Source organism: Mauremys mutica, chromosome 12 (assembly GCF_020497125.1).
Source record: "Mauremys mutica isolate MM-2020 ecotype Southern chromosome 12, ASM2049712v1, whole genome shotgun sequence".
In the NCBI taxonomy this organism is placed as follows: domain Eukaryota; kingdom Metazoa; phylum Chordata; order Testudines; family Geoemydidae; genus Mauremys; species Mauremys mutica.
Genome location: NC_059083.1, coordinates 3,087,530 through 3,104,387, shown reverse-complemented (window position 1 = coordinate 3,104,387; position 16,858 = coordinate 3,087,530). Strand labels below are relative to the sequence as shown.

Genomic DNA, 16,858 nt, shown 5'->3' with positions numbered 1-16,858 from the left:
TCTAGAAATTAGGCTGCCCCAGGCAGCGCGGTGTGCTGCGCCACCCTTCCTCGGTCCCGCGGCGGGTCCCCTCTTCCCGCGGCTCCGGTTGAGTTCCCGCGGCAGGTCCACCGGAGCCCCGGGACGAGCGGACCTGCCGCAGGCATGCCTGCGGGAGCTCCACCGGAGCCGCGGGAACAGCGAACCTCCCGCGGGCACGGTCCGGCGGCTCCGCTTGAGCTGCCGCAGTCATGCCTGCGGGAGGTCCAACCGAGCCGCGGGACGAGCGCCCCCTCCGCAGGCATGCCTGCGGCAGGTCCGGTCGTCCGCGGCTCCGGTGGACCTCCCGCAGGCATGACTGCGGCAGGTCCACCGGCCCAGCCTGCCGCCCCCTAGATTTGGCCGCCCTAGGCAACAGCTTGGTTTGCTGGTGCCTAGAGCCGCCCCTGCCTGTGCACAACCAGACTCTCGGGAGCTTATAATGTTGCTAGATTTTGGATGGATATTTTGACCGTGCGTCTCCAAACCAGGGAGGCACCAGAACTCCTCTATGGGCGTAAGAACATTTAACATGAGCAAAACCAAGTATCATTCCCCAGCAGCGTGGATTTGATTTAAATCGTGATTTAAAACACTAGTCAGGAAGACTGGATTTAATCATGGTTTTCTACATAAAAGTGCATTCTTGTTGGTTGTTATAACCTTAATACATATTCTTCACAACTCAGAGATGGATGTAGGTTTCATTTTTAGAAGGTACACATGATACATTTTTAATGTGATTTATTTTGAAAACTTTTCAGATGAGTTTTACAGCTATATCAGAAAATGAATGATTGTTTGGTTGTATCATTTACCAAAGATAATTGAAGCAGATATTTATGAAGTCACTGGGAGGTGAACTATCTCCAATTCAACAGGTTAATCATTAATATTTGGAGGATTTGCTTGCCTTCCTGTATTAGGAGGAGATCATCACCAGACAAACATTTAAACTGTTTTATTTAACTAAAACAACAACATTATGTATTCTGGATTTTTTTTCTTCAGCAGCAAACATAAAATATTTTAACAAAACAAGCATATGAATTTTTGAATTTAGTTAAACATTCAAGTTTTTTAAAATCAGGTTTGTTTTTGTTAAAATTGTTTTTAACTATAATAGTTAAATGAAATATTTAAAAAAACACAAAAATTAAATCGACTATGTCAGCCAGGTCAACATGAGAAACCTAAAATATTGGCTTCTGCAGCTCACTCAGTCATCTTCACCTTCATTTTCCTGCTTGTTCATAATCTGGAAAAGAAAAACAAGCTTTCCTGCTTTTTCAGGTCCCAAACGATTTGGGATGAATTAGTCCAAAGGAAGAAAATATTCTTCCTACACTGGCAGAAGAAGCTACTGCTGTTAAAAGTGAGATTATCGCTTCAACCATCTCTGAATCCAAGTGCTTAAGTGACTTCCACCAGTTCACTAGTGTGACTTTCTTTAAAACATCATCAGCAAACATGTATTTCTTGAATGGTCACCCTAGCTCTGAAGTTTATTACAGTTGGCACTATGGAGGCCCCTGGCTCTGCCCCGGCCAGCGCCGGTCACTGGTGCGGACGGGAGCCCGGCCCGGAGGCCCCTGGCTCTGACCCGGCCGGTGCTGGTCACTAGGGTGCAGACGGGAGCCCGGCCCGGAGGCCCCTGGCTCTGACCCGGCCCGTTCCGTGTCCCTGTTTCAGAGGCGCAGTCTGACTCCGCCAGGAGCAAGATGCTGACGGGGGTCGGGGGCTTCGTGCTGGGGCTGATCTTCCTGGCGCCCGGACTCCTCATCTACCTGAAGAATAAGAAAGGTGAACGGCTCCGGGCGGGGGCGGGGCACCAGGGGGTCTCTGGGGGGAGGCGGGGCTGGGGGGGGCTCAGGGGAATCTGGCCCTGGCTGCAGGCTCCCCCCCCCCCCAGCAGGGGCTGCTCAGAGCCTGGCAGTGGCCTCCCAGCTTCTAGTCCCCTGGGCACGGGACAGGGACAGAGCAGGGGCCGTGGGGAGATCTCAGTGCGGGGCCCCAGGGCCAGGCTGGGAGCTCCCACTCTCCCCTCCCCCGACCGAGACCCCGGGGTGGGACCGACCCCTCGCAGTGCAGGGAGCTACCCCTGCCCCGGTGCTCAGAGCGTTTCCCGTCCCCTCCCCCGGGCAGGGATCCTGGGTCAGGGATTTACAGTAATAACGGGGGAGGGGGGAACCCCAGGTCTGGGGTCCAGAGGGGGGCTGGGTTCCTAGTGGGGGGCGTTCCATGCCGTGGGGCAGGGGCTGGAGCTCTGACCCCCAGGAACCGGCTCCCCCTGCCCAGGGCTCTGACCATGTTTCTCTGTTTTTCAGGGCGCCCCGTTCCCCAGCCTGCAGGTAATTTCAATCCGCCTCCCCCGTTACACCCGCCTCCCCCCACACTGAGCACAGGCTGCCTGGGGCGCCCGTGGGGCGGCTGCTTCTGCCCCTCGGCCCATGACACCCGCCCGGCTCAGCCCCTGGGCAGCTGGGCAATGGGGCACTGGCACCGCGGAGGAGGAGGCTGCGGCTCCCTCGGTCCCCGTTCAGGCCGATCCCCAAGCTGCTCCCGGGGGCAGAGGGTCCTGGGTCCTGCCGAGCATCGCCCAGCCCTGCGGCTGCCGGGCAGAGTCCCTGGGGCGCCCTGGGGCCTGGCAGAGAAAATCCCCCGTCCGTCCCGCCAGCCCCACGGCCAGGGGCTGATTTCTCTCCCCTCTCCCTGCAGGGCTCCTGAGTTAGATCCTGGGCGTCGGATCCCCCGGCCAGCAGGAGTTTCCGTCCGTCTGTCCCAGCCCCTCGCCCAGCCCGGAGAATGCAGAACCTGGGGCTGGTCCCTTCCTGTCCCCGCCTGCTCCCCGCGCTCTGCCCGGCTCCAGCCCGCGCTGCCCCCACCTGGGGACCCGTCCCTGCCCCTCAGTCCCCGCAGGGCCCTGGAGCGACCCTGTCCTGCTGTCTGGAGAGGCTCCCGAGTGCCAACCTCATCTAGTAACAGTCTAACTAGACTGTTAGGAGCCGGGGCACAAACCTGAAATTGGCCGAGTTCTTATCAAGGTATCAAGTGTGAACGCCGCAGGCCCGGTAACAACCAAGTCCTGGAGTCACGGTCCTCTGGGGTTCTCTGCTCTGTCTGGCCACCCCGGCCAGCCTGCCCTTGTGATCCATTGATCGTCGCTTCCACCACAAATCACAGTGATGTTCGGTCACTCCCTGTCCCACAGGAGCAGTCGCTTACCCCAGGGCAGTTACACCTTCGCTCTCACTCCACAGGCAACGCTTGTAGCCAGTCCTGTAACAACCTCAGTAATGATTCGTTAACTACGACAAAGCACGGGGAGTGCTTTACAAAGTTACAGCAGGTCCCACCCACACCGGGGAGTTACAGTCCCGGGTTTCAAAAGGAAATAGAAACTCCGATAAGAAGCAAGCGCTGTGTGTGCCGTGGGGCTGACCAAGGCACAGCCAGGGGATCTGGTGCTTATGCCTAGTAATTCCTGCCCCTTCAGAGCCCAAGCCGCAGTTGCTCCTTGACGGGGAATGTTGTTCCCTTCCTCCCCGAGTTTAAGCTGGTGGGATGAGCTCCTCTGTGTCTCCTCTTCACGGGGAGGGAACCATCAGTAAAGTCCTGTGTCCTCTGACGTCCCCCAATGACCCATCTGGGGCTTAGGGCCTTCTGTCGGTGGGCAGGAGATAACACCCCCCATCACCCCCCCCACACACACACACTGGCATTTCACCCTTGGCAATGCGCCTCTCCTGCCTGGCTTTACTGTTTCGTTTCACTATCGCCTTATCGCGTGGGGTACAGCTGTTATCGGTGAGATTAACGCAGGCAGCAATTCACCAGCATTTCACAAAGCCCTGATCACCTTCGCTCAGTCTGATCCCCATTTTAACAATGTGAACACGCAGCTGAGCCCGGCCGGTTTCCAGCCAAGGATCTGTCAGTGATAACCTGGGGCCTTGGCATGAGCTGGTACCTGGTCTGCCAGCGTCCGAGACCGCCCCCCCCCACATTCCCCCTTTCCCTGCCCCAGCCCAGCCCCACGTTCCCTCTCACTGCCCCGCTGGGGGTGGGAGGATGACTGGAGCGCCCAGGGTGGTGGGGGCTGCAGGCCCAGGCGTCCAGCCTAAGAAGGCAGGGAAGCCGCGGGGCTCACCCTGGAGGAAGAGTGAGACCCCCGAGGGTCTGGCTCACTGACGGGTCCTCCCAGAGCCTGTTCCAAAGCCAGCCCCCCCCCCCCAACCTGCTTACCTGGGACACCGGTTCCCCCCGGGTCACGCTCAGCAGAGACAGCGACTCGCAGGGGAAAAGCATCAGCAGCGAGAGAAACCACCTGATGTAACCTGCCCTGGCCAGCAGGAATCGCCCAGCTCCTCCGTGGGGCGTGGGATGGGCCCGAGTACTTCCCAGCCCTCCAGCCAGGATTGGGCCCGTCTCTCTAGTCCCAGTTTGTTCTGCAGCCCTCACCCCTCCTCTGGCCCAGCCCTGCCAGCCTGGGACCCACCCGGGCAGGGGGACGTCTCTGAGCCAGTCCCAGTCTCAGGCACTGCGGTGATCACCCCCTGCTGCTGTCAGTGCCTGGGCGGAGGAGCTGTGATAACCTCTTGCCATGGAGCAGATCAGTCCCTGGCCTGCAGACCTGTCACCCCTCCCCCATGGAGGTGTCATGGACCCAGGTCAGGCCTGGCATCCTGGGGGAATCCGTGGCTCACGGCCTGGCCGGGCACCAGCTGGGAGAGCTGCGTTCCCTGTCGCATGGATCATCCCGCACCATTCGCTGGGGCACCAGGCTCCATTCATCCCCTGGCCTGAGCCCCTGTCACTGGCTGCGGGCCGGCGAGGGGTCAGTACACGCAGGGCGACGGCTCCAGGACACACAGGGCTGTGGTTTGCGCAGGGCCCAGCCCCAGGCCAGACGTTCATTGTCCATTGTCCCAGTTCGCTCCGGGAAGCAGTGTCTTGCTCAGATCTGCCCCAGGGGTGGGGGTGTCTCTGCCCCGTCCATGGTGTCACAGCAGCGCAGCCTGTCAGAGGCAGCTGTGAAACCCACAACCGGTGTGTCGCAGTCGGGGCTCCCCAGCGCTGGGGTTCTCTTCCTTATGGACTTTTCAATGTACCATCATTTTAACCAGGCTGCCCCTCCCCCCCCCCCCCCCCGATGGAGAGTTGGTACATACGGGGCTCACTGAGGTACGATCTTGGACACATTTAACCCCATAACGTCCAGCTCAGTTTGCTTTTGAGATGCTGTTGGTGATATAATAACTTGTTCCCTATGATCCAAGTTTACCACACATGGTCCATTTAATGGGTGTTGGGTTTTGCATATCAGGATCCCTGGCAATTATTTAAAATATACTTTTACCCAGATGTTTTGCAATACACAGTCACGCAGCTGGGCAGGTATAATATAGAAATTAGTCAGACACTGATACTGTAATTGAACTTCAGGTTGTTTTTAGTACATTCACTGCCCTGAGTTTAATCCATCCCGGGGGTCCCAGTTCCCCTGTGTCCCGGATATCCCCCTGCCAAGGTGTCTTGGGGCAGTTTCCTGATGTTTGCAAGTGCTGCCCTGCGGGAATAGTCAGTGCGCTGGGCCTTGAGTCCTAGATTTGAAGAAGTTGAGGCTCATTAAACCCCATTAACATCCTAATGTCAGTGTCCCCAGTCGCAGGGTGTCTGCGAAGAGCTGTGGTGATCGCAACAAAACTGTGGCCTGGGAGTTTCTGACAGCCCTTCCCATGGCGCTGCCTCTGCCAGCCGGCCAGCAGGGGCGTGTGTAAGGAGGGAGACACCCACTAGGGGGCAGCATGGGCTAGTGCAGGGGTCTCAAACTCAAATGACCCCGAGGGCCGCATGAGGACTAGTGCATTGGCCCGAGGGCCGCATCACTGACACGCCCCCTTGCTGCCCCTGGCCACACCCCCAATTCACCCCTTCCATGAGGCCCCGCCCCTGCCCTGTCTCTTCTCCACCTCCTCCCCTAAGCGCGCGGCTCCCCACCCCCCCCCCACAGCCCGGCCCGGCCCGGCGGGCCCCGCTCCCCACCCCCACCCCCACGGCCCGGCGGGCCCCGCTCCCCACGGCCCGGGCCCAGCGGGTCCCGCTCCCCACCCCACTGCCCGGCCCGGGTCCGGCGGGTCCCGCTTCCCTCCCCCACCCCCCCGGCCCGGCGGGCCCCGCTCCCCACCCCCACGGCCCGGCCCGGCCCGGCGGGCCCTGCTCCCCACCCCCACGGCCCGGCCCGGCCCGGCGGGCCCTGCTCCCCACGGCCCGGGCCCGGGCCCGGCGGGTCCCGCTCCCCACCCCACGGCCCGGGCCTGGCTCCCCACCCCCCCCCCCCCCCCTCCCCGGGGCGGGCGGGTTACGCTCCCCACGCCCGTGCCCGGCCCTGGCCCGGCGGGTCCCGCGTCCCTCCCCCACCCCCCGGCCCGGCGGGTCCCGCTCCCCACCCCACTGCCCGGCCCGGGCCCGGCGGGTCCCGCTCCCCCCCCCCACGGCCCGGCCCGGCGGGCCCCGCTCCCCACGGCCCGGGCCCGGGCCCGACGGGTCCCGCTCCCCACCCCACGGCCCGGGCCCGGCCCCGGCGGGCCCCGCTCCCCACCCCACGGCCCGGGCCCGGTGGGTCCCGCTCCCCCCCCCTCCTTACCCGAGCGCGTCTCCGTCCGAGCGCCTGAGCTTCGTCCCGCGCAGCGCCGCGTGGTGAGGGGGCGGGGCTGGGAGCTCCACGCCGAGCGCAGTGCTCAGCCCAGAGCTCCCAGCCCCGCCCCCTCACCACGCGGCTCGGAGCGGGCGGGGCTCAGGCGCTCGGACGGAGCCTCGGCGCTCTATGCGCCGAGGCTCCAGGAGAGGGGCGGAGGCGGGAGCCTCCGCTTTTCTCTTGGGGGGCCCTGCGGAGCTCCCCTGGGGAGCTCCGCGGGCCGCAGGGAAGAGCTCCGCGGGCCGCATGCGGCCCGCGGGCCGCATGTTTGAGACCCCTGGGCTAGTGCATGGGGTGGCTGGGAGCCAGGGCTGTGGGCATGGGGGTAAATCCCCCCCCCGGGCTCCGTTCCCAGCTGTACCGTGGGGGGGGGGATCCCACCTTTGTCCTGTCGTCAGGCTCCTGCGGGCAAAGCCCCTGGGTCTGGGCAGCGCCTTTCTGCTAAACCTGGACAGTCACGTGCTGTCCCTGTGGGTCCCCAGCCGTGGGTCGCCCGCACGCCATGTGTCTGGGACCGGGGCTTTCTACCCGGCAGCGTCCACCGCTCTGCCTGCGCAGTCACTCACCTGGTGCGACAAACCGAACCAGTGACCCCCTCGTCCATTGTCCATTGCTGAGTAAGGGGCTCCCAGCTCTCCTCAGCAGAGCATGTGGAGCAGGATGGTGTGTTGGCGACTCGGCTCTGTGGGGTGGTGCAGCACTGGAACAGAGGGACCCCTCTGTGCCACACTGTCCCCTGGGTGGGAAAGGGGGAGTGACCCCTGCCCTGTCCTCCTGGGAATTAGCTCCTGTCCCTTTATCCTCACCATGGCCCACACCCGCTTGCAATTGCCTGCACGGACGTGGTCAGCCGTGCTCGACTTCACCTGTGGTCCTGCAAGCGTGGCTGGCCGCGGTCTGTATCTCCAGCAGGCAGGACCTGGCCTGAGTGGTCACGGGGCCGAGCCACGTCCTTTCAGCCCTGGACTGGTGGCTGGATCCCAAGTCAGTGCTGCAGGGAGCTCCCCTCACGACCCCGTTGCTCATCCTGGTCGCAGACGCGTCGGTTCTGGGCTGGGGAGCCCAGCTGGGCGAGCTCAACACCCAGGGCCAGTGGTTGTAACACGACCTGGCCCTTCATATCAACGTCTGGGAGCTCGGAGCGGTTCCCCTGCCCTGCCCGGTGTTTTCGCCCCAGCTGAAGGGCCAGGGGGTGCCGGTCCTGACGGACACTACAGCCGCGGTGTGTTACATCAACAGGCAGGGCGGGGCCAGGGCTTCGGCCCGGTGTCGGTCGGTGCTCAGCCATTCACCTGGTACCCGCCCCCCTACCTGGCACCAGGAACGTCCTGGCAGATCCCCTCAGCAGGGCCGTCTCGTCTCCCCCCGAGTGGTCGCTCCACCCGGAGGTGTCAGCCTCGTCTCCCGCGGGTGGGGGACTCCCCGGCTGGACCTGTCCGCGTCCCAGCAGAACAGGAAGTGTCCCGGGTTCTGGTCTCTGCAGGGCAGGGACACGGGCTCCCTGTCAGACGCCTTCCTGATCCCGTGCTCAGGGACGCTGACGTTCGCCTTCCTGCCAGTGCCGCTGCGTCCCAGGGTCCTGCTACAGGTGAATCAGGACAAAGCGACTGTCACCCCATAGCCCCGGCGTGGCCTTGCCAGCACTGGTCTGTCAGCGGCCAGCCCCCTGCAGCTCCTCTTCGGCCGGACCGACCGGCTGTCCCAGAGCCCCGGGAACGTGCTGCACCGAACCTGGCGGCGCTGCCTGACAGCCTGACTGCTGAGTGGCTGAGTCTGGACAAACGGGCGTCTCTCCGCTGGTGTCCAACGGGTCCTGCCGGGGAGCAGGAAACCCTCCACCAGCGCTGCCTACGTGGCGAAGGGGAAGTGATTCACGTGCCGGGCCTCGGACTGACACATTTGGGCTAAAGAGGCCCCACCGCAGGACGTCCTGGGCTATTTGCTGAACCTTAAACTCCAGGGCCGGTCGCTCTCTTTGGTCAAGGTCCACCTGGCGGCCATTTTGGCGTTCCACCCTCCGTTTCACGTCAGGTCGGTCTTTGCCCGTCCCATGACGGCGCGGTTCCTGAAAGGTCTGGAGCACCTTTGCCTGCACGTCTGGGAGCTGGTCCCCCCGTGGGGCCTGAATCTGGTGCTGTCGAAGCTCATGGGTCCCCCCTTTGAACCCTGGGCTTCCTGCTCCCTCCTGGAAGGTCTCCTTCTTGGTCGCTATAACCTCGGCCCGCAGGGTGTCCGACATCAGGGCACTCACGTCAGAGCCACCTTATACGGCCTTCTATATTGGCAAGGTCCAGCTGCATCTGCACCTGCCTTTCTGCCCAAGGTCGTCTCCCCGTTCCGTACTGGTCAAGACATTTACTTACCAGTCCTCTGTCCGAAGCCTCATGCGATGGAGGAGGAACGCAGGCAGCATCCCTGGACGTCAGACAGGGGCTGGTCTCCTACATGGATAGAACGAGGCCGTTCTGGGAGTAAATGCCGTGGTTTGTCGCTGCTGCGGACAGGATGAAGGGTTGCCCAATGTGTACTCAGAGAGTCTCGCCCTGGATCACGGCCTCCATCCCCTACGGTTATGAGCTGGGGAAGATCCCCCAGTTGGCGATCGTGCCAGCTCACTCAGCTAGAGCGCAGGGGCCTATCCAAGAAATCCATCGGGCTGCTACCCGGTCACTCATCCTCACGGTTGCTTTGCACTACGCGCTGACCCAGCGAGCTCGAGGTGACACTGGTTTCGGCAGAGCAATGCTCCAATCAGTAAGACTGTGAACTCCGAGCCCACCTCTGTGGAGTCTGCTTGTGCGTCCCCTAGAGTGGAATCGACATGAGCAAGCGCTCAAAGAAAAACCGGATCCCTCCATCTCGTGTCGTTCTTCGAGATGTCGCTCACGTCCCTTCCTTTACCCGCCTGCCTGCCCCTCTGTCGGAGCGGCCGGCGAGAAGGAACCGAGCGGGTGCAGGGCCGGCAGCGCCTGATATACCAGCGCCTGAGCACGGGGCTCCGGAGGGCACCACAGCCGGCCCTGGGGATGGGGATACTGCTAAGGCAGAAACCTCTGCCCACCGCGCACGGGGGCGCACACCTAGACTGGAAGGGACGTGAGCAGCGCGGCTCGAAGAACGTTGGTTGGTAACCGGGTTTGGGGGACGGGGGGTTGGTGCAGACTCAGCCTAGCTGGTCACAGGGACTTTACCCTTGAAATCCCGGCGCTGCCCACACAGGGGCTCAGGCTGGCTGAGCTGCATCGCTCAGCGTGAGTTTGTCACACCCCGTAGCGCTGCAGCTCCCTGCACCCAAGTGTTTGGTGCAGACCAGGCCTGGCTGGTCATGGGGCCCTTTGCCTGCCGAGGTCTGTGACTGGCCCTGCAGAGGGGCCCGATCCCCCCCCTTCTCCCCAACCTGCCCCTGGTGCTTTCACTGTGGCTGCTGTTCCTGCTTTGCCCTGCAGAGGGCGCCTTCCCCTTTCCCATGGGGCTGGGGTTGGGCTGGCTCTGGGGTGGGGGGTCCCCAGCTGGCTGCCATGACAGAGACAGACACATGTGGGGCTGGTGGCTCTTGCCCTGGGGTCTCTGGGTCTCCCGAGGCTCAGGTGTGGAGAAAGTTGGGACTGGTTCTGTTCAACAGTTTGGTACAGTTGCTATTGTGAGCACTCACAAAACCAGCTCCTCTGCCCCGAATCCAGCCCTGCTCCCCCTCACTGGCCCCCATCTGGCCCTGCCCCCTGCCCTACTCCCCACTTGCTGCCCCACATCTGGCCCTGCCCCCCCTCACTGGCCCCCATCCAGCCCTGCCTGCTGCCCCTGCTCCCCAGGAGCGAGCTGCCATCACAGCCTCAGCAGGTGGACGTGCACGGCCCAGACCCCCCTGCCCCGGCATGGCCCAGGCTCCCCCCAGCACTGCTGGGCTGCCAGGGGTCCTTTCAGCCCCCCCAGCCCATGGAAGCTCTGTGCACCTCAGCCCAGTGTGACGTGGTGCCCGGCGTTGTGACGGTGCCGGATCCCTGTGCCACACGCTCAGAGCCGGCCCAGCTGCCCCCTGCCAACGGTGATCTCCATGGCAGGGAGCCGGGGCGTAAGGAGCCGCTGGGCACAGGCTGGGCCCTGCCGCTGGCAGCAGCACCCGAGGTGAGGAAAGTTGCTGCAGCTAAGAACGGCTGTGGGGTGTTTGCGAAGAGTTGTTATCGCAACAAAACTGTGGCCCGAGGGTTTCTTACAGCCCTTCCCGTGGCGCTGCCTCTGCCAGCCGGCCCACAGGGGCGTGTGTAAGGAGGGAGACACCCACTAGGGGGCAGCATGGGCTAGAGCACGGGGTGGGGGTGGCTGGAGCCAGGACTCCTGGGTTCCGCTCCCACCTTTGCCACTGATTTCATGTGTCATCTTGGGCGAATCCCTCGCTCTGCCCAGGGCTCTGTTCCCAGCTCTACCGTGGGGGGCCTGATCCCACCTTTGCCCTGAGGGCAGAGCCTGTGGGTCTGGGCAGCACCTGGCACAACACAGCCCTGCTCTCAGCCGGGGTCTGTACAGCCCCTGGCAGGGGGAACTGGCTGGTTCGGGCGGGGGGCACGACTAGGACATGGGGCCTTTCCCCTCTGGAGGGCCCCAGCTCTGGCACTGGCTGGCCCAAGGGGTTGAGGATCAGGATGGGTTGATTCTTCAAGTGCTTGTTCATGTCCATTCCCGGTCAGGCGTGTGCACTGCGTGCCCCGGTGCTGGGGATTTTCCCCCAGTGGCATCCACACAGGGCCGGCTCCAGGCACCAGCATTCCAAGCCGGTGCTTGGGGCGGCATTCTGCAAGAGGCGGCAGTCCCCCTTGTTTTGCCCCCAAGCAGCGCACAGAATTGCCGCCGCAGAGGGCGGGGGGGGGCAGTCCTTTTGCCCTTAGGGCGACAGGCGCGTTTCTGCGGTGGGGGCAATTCAGCGGCAGCTTCTATGTTTAGCTGTCCGGGGCGGCTTCAGCTAAACATAGAAGCTGCTGCCGAATTGCCGCAGCTGCGGAAACGCGCCTGCCGCCCTAAGGGCACACGGACTGTCCCCTCCCGCCCCCACCCTCCGCGGGTGGCAATTCGGTGTGCTGCATGGGGCGGCAAAAACTGTACAGCAGGCCCTGCATCCATAGGGCTGGCTCTAGGGCTCCTGCACCGGTGTAAGGGGCCCCACCCGCCCTTCCTACCCCCGTGGCGGTCGCTGGAACAGTCTCTCTTGCTCCAGCAGCTTCCTCCCAGAGGTCATTGCTGGACTGTTGTGAAGAGCTGACAGTTGTCAGGAGTTAGTCCCTAAAAAGGGCCCTTGTTCCCTGGCTGGGGCTGGCCCCAGTGTCCAGGCCTCAAGCCAGGCCCGGGAATGATCCCCACATGAGTTGTCTGAATGGCCTGGGGGAGACTCATGGACAGGCCATGTGCAGGATCTGCCGGAGTTTCAGGCCCCGCACGCGCAGGGACAGGGACATTTGACTGAAAGCCCCATGGCTGGGAGCTGTGCTGAGACCGGCCTCCGAACCGATGGGACTCAGCACCGACCACGTCCGCCTCTGCGTGTAGTGCCCCCCCCCACCCCCGGCACCGGGCCCCCCTCGGTGCCGCTCGCCCTCCCCAGCACCGGCAAAGTGGCCCAGGACCTGCGCCGACAGAGGATGCTGTCTGATGCCCAGAGGAGACCAGGACGGCCTGGGGGGGTGAGATGTGACCCGTGTCCGGCCACTTGTCTTCCCATCAAAGGTGACAGCTGGGGAGGTCACACCGCCTACGGTACCCAGGCCATCGAGGGATCCGCCAGGTACCCAGGCACTAGGAGAGGCCTGGCTCCCCGCAGGGCATCTTCTCCACCAGAGCCTTCCCGGCTGCCAGGCACCTAATGGCTCTACTGGCTCCTCCCACGCCTAGGGACCGCCAGCCCCCCAGGGAGCCATCTCAGACAGTGGGGTCCGAGGGAAGCTCGTGTTGGGCCCCCTCACTGGTCTCCATCCCCAGTCAGGTCTCCGGCGTTGAGATGCCGTTCCCCAGCAGGCTGGTGCCGGAGTCTGTCCATGGAGGGGCAGGGGCTGGGACTGGCCAATGCCTGGCAGGGCTGGGGGGGGGGGGACGGCATCTGGGGGAGGGGTGTGCGGCTCACACGGTGCCCAGACGGAGGGATGGGGAGAGGGAGGAGCAGGGGAGGGAGCAGAGGAAGGGTCCCTACAGGGTGTAGGAGTGGGGGGGGTGTTGAGAGTCCTCCCTACGCACAGCAGCCTCCTCCCCACCTTCCTGCTGGAGCCGCTGACTGCGGCCACTTGTCGTGGACGGGGCAGCGCAGCCCCTGTCCTGCTGCCCACGTCCACACCCACCCATGTACAGAGCAGTGGGGGTGGGGCACTCGCCAGCCCTTCCCACGCGCGGACTGAACCAGCCCACAAGCGAGCCCAGCCCGGCAGGGTCCCTACCTCACGGGCTGGCCTAGGGGCCGCCTGGCTGGCTGAGCAGGGCGGGGCGGGCTGGGAGTTGCTGGGTCAGCGCAGGAAGGGGGAGGACGAACGGGGCAGGGGTTAAGCACAGCTCAGGTGGAAAAGTGGGGGGACAGAGCCCCCCTGGTTGGTGCCCCCCCCCCAGTTCTGGCGCTGTTGGCTAATACAGTACTGATTTTTAAGAAGGGGTTGGGGGGAAGTGATCCAGGAAAGTACAGGTCCGCTCATTCGTCCCCAAATATATGCCAGGTCTTGGGACAAGTTTTGAAAGAGGCCGTAGTTAAGGACGTAGAGGTGAATGGTAATTGGGATAAAATACAACATGGTTTTACAACAGGTAGCTTGTGCCAGACCAACCTGGTCTCTTTCTTTGAGAGCATCACCCAGCTTCTAATCTAGGCAAAGGAAAGGCAGTAGATTGGCTCTACCTGGATGTCAGCCAGGCACTGGATACAGTTCCACATGGGAAATTCTTAGCTAAATTGGAGAATTTGGGGATTAATATGAGAATTGAAAGGTGGATAAGGAACTGGTTAAAGGGGAGACTACAACAGGTCCCACTGAAGCCTGAAATGTCAGGCTAGAGAGAGGTTACATGACATAAGAATGGCTACACTGGGTCAGACCAAAGGTCCATCTAGCCCAGTATCCTGTCTGCCGGCAGTGGCCAGTGCCAGGTGCCCCAGAGAGAATGAACAGAACAGGGAATCACCAAGTGATCCATCCCCCGTCGCCCATTCCCAGCTTCTGGCAAACAGAGGCCAGGGACACCATCCCTGCCCAGCCTGACTAATAGCCATTGATGGACCTATCCTCCATGACCTATCCAGGGTCTTTTTTGGTCTTTGTTGGCCTTCACCACATCCTCTGGCAAGGAGTTCCACAGGTTGCCTGTGTGTTGGGTGAAGAAATACTTCATTTTGTTTGTTTTAAATCTGCTGCCTATTGGTTTCATTGGTTGACCCCTAGTTCTTGTGTTATGAGGATGAGTAAATAACACTTCCTGATTTACTTTCTCCACACCAGTCATGATTTTATAGACCTCTATCCTATCCCCCCTTAGCCGTCTCTTTCCCAAGCTGAAAAGTCCCAGTCTTATTAATCTCTCCTCATACGGCAGCTGTTCCATACCCCATATCATTTCTGTTGCCCTTTTCTGAACCTTTTCCAATTCCAATATATCTTCTTTTTTGAGATGCGGCAACCACATCTGCACACAGTATTCAAGGTGTGCACGTACCATGGATTTATATAGAGGCAATAGGATATTTTCTGTCTTATTATCTATCCCTTTCTTAATGATTCCCAACATTGTTCGGTTTTTGGCTGCTGCTGCACATTGAGTGGATGTTTCCAGAGAACTCTCCACATTGACTCCAAGATCTTTCTTAAGTGGTAACAGCTAATTTAGACCCCATCATTATATGTATAGTGAGGATGTTTTCTAATGTGCATTACTTTGCATTGATCAACATTGAATTTCACCTGCCATTTTGCTGCCCAGTCACCCAGTTTTGTGAGACCCCTTTGTAGCTCTTCCCAGTCTGCCTGGGACTTAACTATCTTGAGTAGTTCTGTATCATCTACAAATTTTGCCACCTCACTGTTTACCCCTTTTCCCAGATCATTTATGAATATGTGGAATAGGACTGGTCCCAGTACAGATCCCTGGGGACACCACTATTTACCTCTCTCCATTCAGAAAATGAACCATCTATTCCTACCCTTTGTTTCCTCTTTCAACCAGTTACTGATCCTCTCATCCCATGGCAGCTTACTTTGCTTAAAAGCCTTTGGTGAGGGACCTTGTCAAGGGCTTTCTGAAAGTCTAAGTCCACTATATCCACTGGATCCCCCTTGTCCACATGCTTGTTGACCTCCACAAAGAATTCTAGTAGATGGGTGATGATACCAGACACCTCTGTATTCTTGGGAACCAGGGCGCAGTATCCACCCTGACTCATGAAAGACACTCCCCCTCCCCCAAGCCTCTGCTTAAACCAAAACCCATCAGAGGGAAAAAAAACTTGCAGAGAGCAGTGAAGGGCATTGGGAGACACACCTAGACCCCTACTGACAAGGGTGACAAGATTAAGACATCTCCATTTGCAACCAGAATGGAGAACAGAGAACCACACTGAATTCTGGGACCAGAAAAAGCAGGGAAGCACTGCATCATGGAAATCTCTTCTCCTGATGCTAATGAACCTATGTCTGCACACACCCAGCTCAGCAATTATCAGACCAATTCTAGTGATGAATCTTTAATTGATATCCCAATAGTGAAGAAGCCTAGTTGCATTGTGAGCTCCCTGGAAGAAAACACACCCATGGCCAAGAGTGATCAGCTCCTTTTGTCTAGCCTAAAGAAAACCCCCGAGTCATCAGTTTACCTCTAAACAAATCTGGTGTCTCCCTTGAACCATTGTATTTTCTCTACAAAAATCCCCACGCACCCTCCAGTCAGTTCTTCTGATGCTTAGATCCAAACTAGGCATCAGTTCCACTGGGACTCCATCTTCTCCTGGCTGATCGTGCTGGGGGCTCTGCCTGTCTCCAGCACTCAGGACCCTGAGCTACCACTATCATCTGGGAACCCCGACCAGTTCAAGCTTCAGGGAGCGGTGAGATCCCCTTCTCTCTCTTTCTTTGTTTTCCTTTCTACCTTAGGTATTAATCTTTAATAATGTAGGTTATGTTGGTTTAGGCTCCTTGTGTAGTTGTCACTATTACTCAATACATAACTGTTATGGTTAAGCTGGTTGCTTCTCTCTCTCTTCCTGAACTTTACTCTTCCTCTTCGAGTGATTGCTCCTATGCATTCCATTGTAGGTGTGCGCGCTGCGCGTGCACGGCCCTTCGGAACATTTTTACCCCAGCAACTCCGGCGGGCCGGCTGGCGCCCCCTGCAGTGGCGCCACTATGGCACCTGTTATATACCCCAGCCGGCCCGTCCGCTCCTCAGTTCCTTCTTGCCGCCCGTGATGGCCGTTGGAACAGTGGAGCGCTCGTTTGTCCTCCACATCCCTAGCTTCTCTCTGTTCTCATTGTGTAGTTAGTGTATATAGTCAGTTTAAATAGTTAGTAAAGTTAGTAATTAGGTGGATTAAGGGGAATTAGGGGGGCTTAGCCCCTCTTCTCCCAACCGGTGCGGGCTTATGCCCAAGACACCAGGATTTAAGCCCTGTGCGGCTTGCCAGCGGCACATGCCGATTGGGGACCCTCATGACTCCTGCTTGCGTTGTTTAGGAGAGGCCCATCGCGCAGATAAGTGCCCAATTTGCAGATCGTTCAAGCCTAGAACGAAAAAGGAGCGGGACATTAGGTTGAAGCAGCTCCTAATGGAGTCGGCGCTTACCCCTGCGGTGCTGACACCAGCAGCTCCGCAGTCGTCTTCGGCATGGAGCGCACCAGCAGTTCCCGACCGGTCCGGGGAAACGAAAAGAAGCAGCCAGCACCGAGGCCTCGGCACCGTTCCCTCTCGCCATCGGGGAAACGAAAGCCGCAGCAGAAGCCTATCAAGGCACCTGCATCGGGACCGCTCACCCAGCCACCGCCGGCTCCTCCGGCACCAGCTGTGGTAGTGCACAGACCGTGCACGGTTCCGTCGACTCCAGCGCCGCAAGGGCCGTTGAGTCCGGTACCGCCCTGCTCCCCGGTGCGAACCGCGGTCGAGCTGCCTCTCCTGTCGACGCCCGAGATTTTCTCG

General features: G+C 60.3%; 2 protein-coding genes across 4 annotated transcripts in view; both read left to right on the top strand.

Moving 5' to 3' along the window:
- Positions 1 to 16,858, top strand: part of LOC123345793 (endothelial zinc finger protein induced by tumor necrosis factor alpha-like) — a 1,203,704-nt gene that overhangs the window by 416,220 nt on the left and 770,626 nt on the right. The gene's annotated exons all lie outside the window — the stretch shown is intronic.
- The window catches only part of LOC123346425 (DLA class II histocompatibility antigen, DR-1 beta chain-like), a 42,012-nt gene that overhangs the window by 3,010 nt on the left and 22,144 nt on the right, over positions 1 to 16,858 (top strand). Inside the window, exons 4-6 of one of the 3 annotated variants that reach the window (XM_044983816.1) lie at positions 1,711 to 1,821; positions 2,346 to 2,369; positions 2,737 to 3,180. In XM_044983816.1, coding sequence (XP_044839751.1) covers positions 1,711 to 1,821; positions 2,346 to 2,369; positions 2,737 to 2,750 — 149 coding nt within the window. In that variant the 3' untranslated portion in view covers positions 2,751 to 3,180. Of the gene's footprint in view, positions 1 to 1,710; positions 1,822 to 2,345; positions 2,370 to 2,736; positions 3,181 to 16,858 lie in introns of those variants that run through there. The other 2 variants (XM_044983818.1, XM_044983817.1) reach the window with 2 other exon arrangements.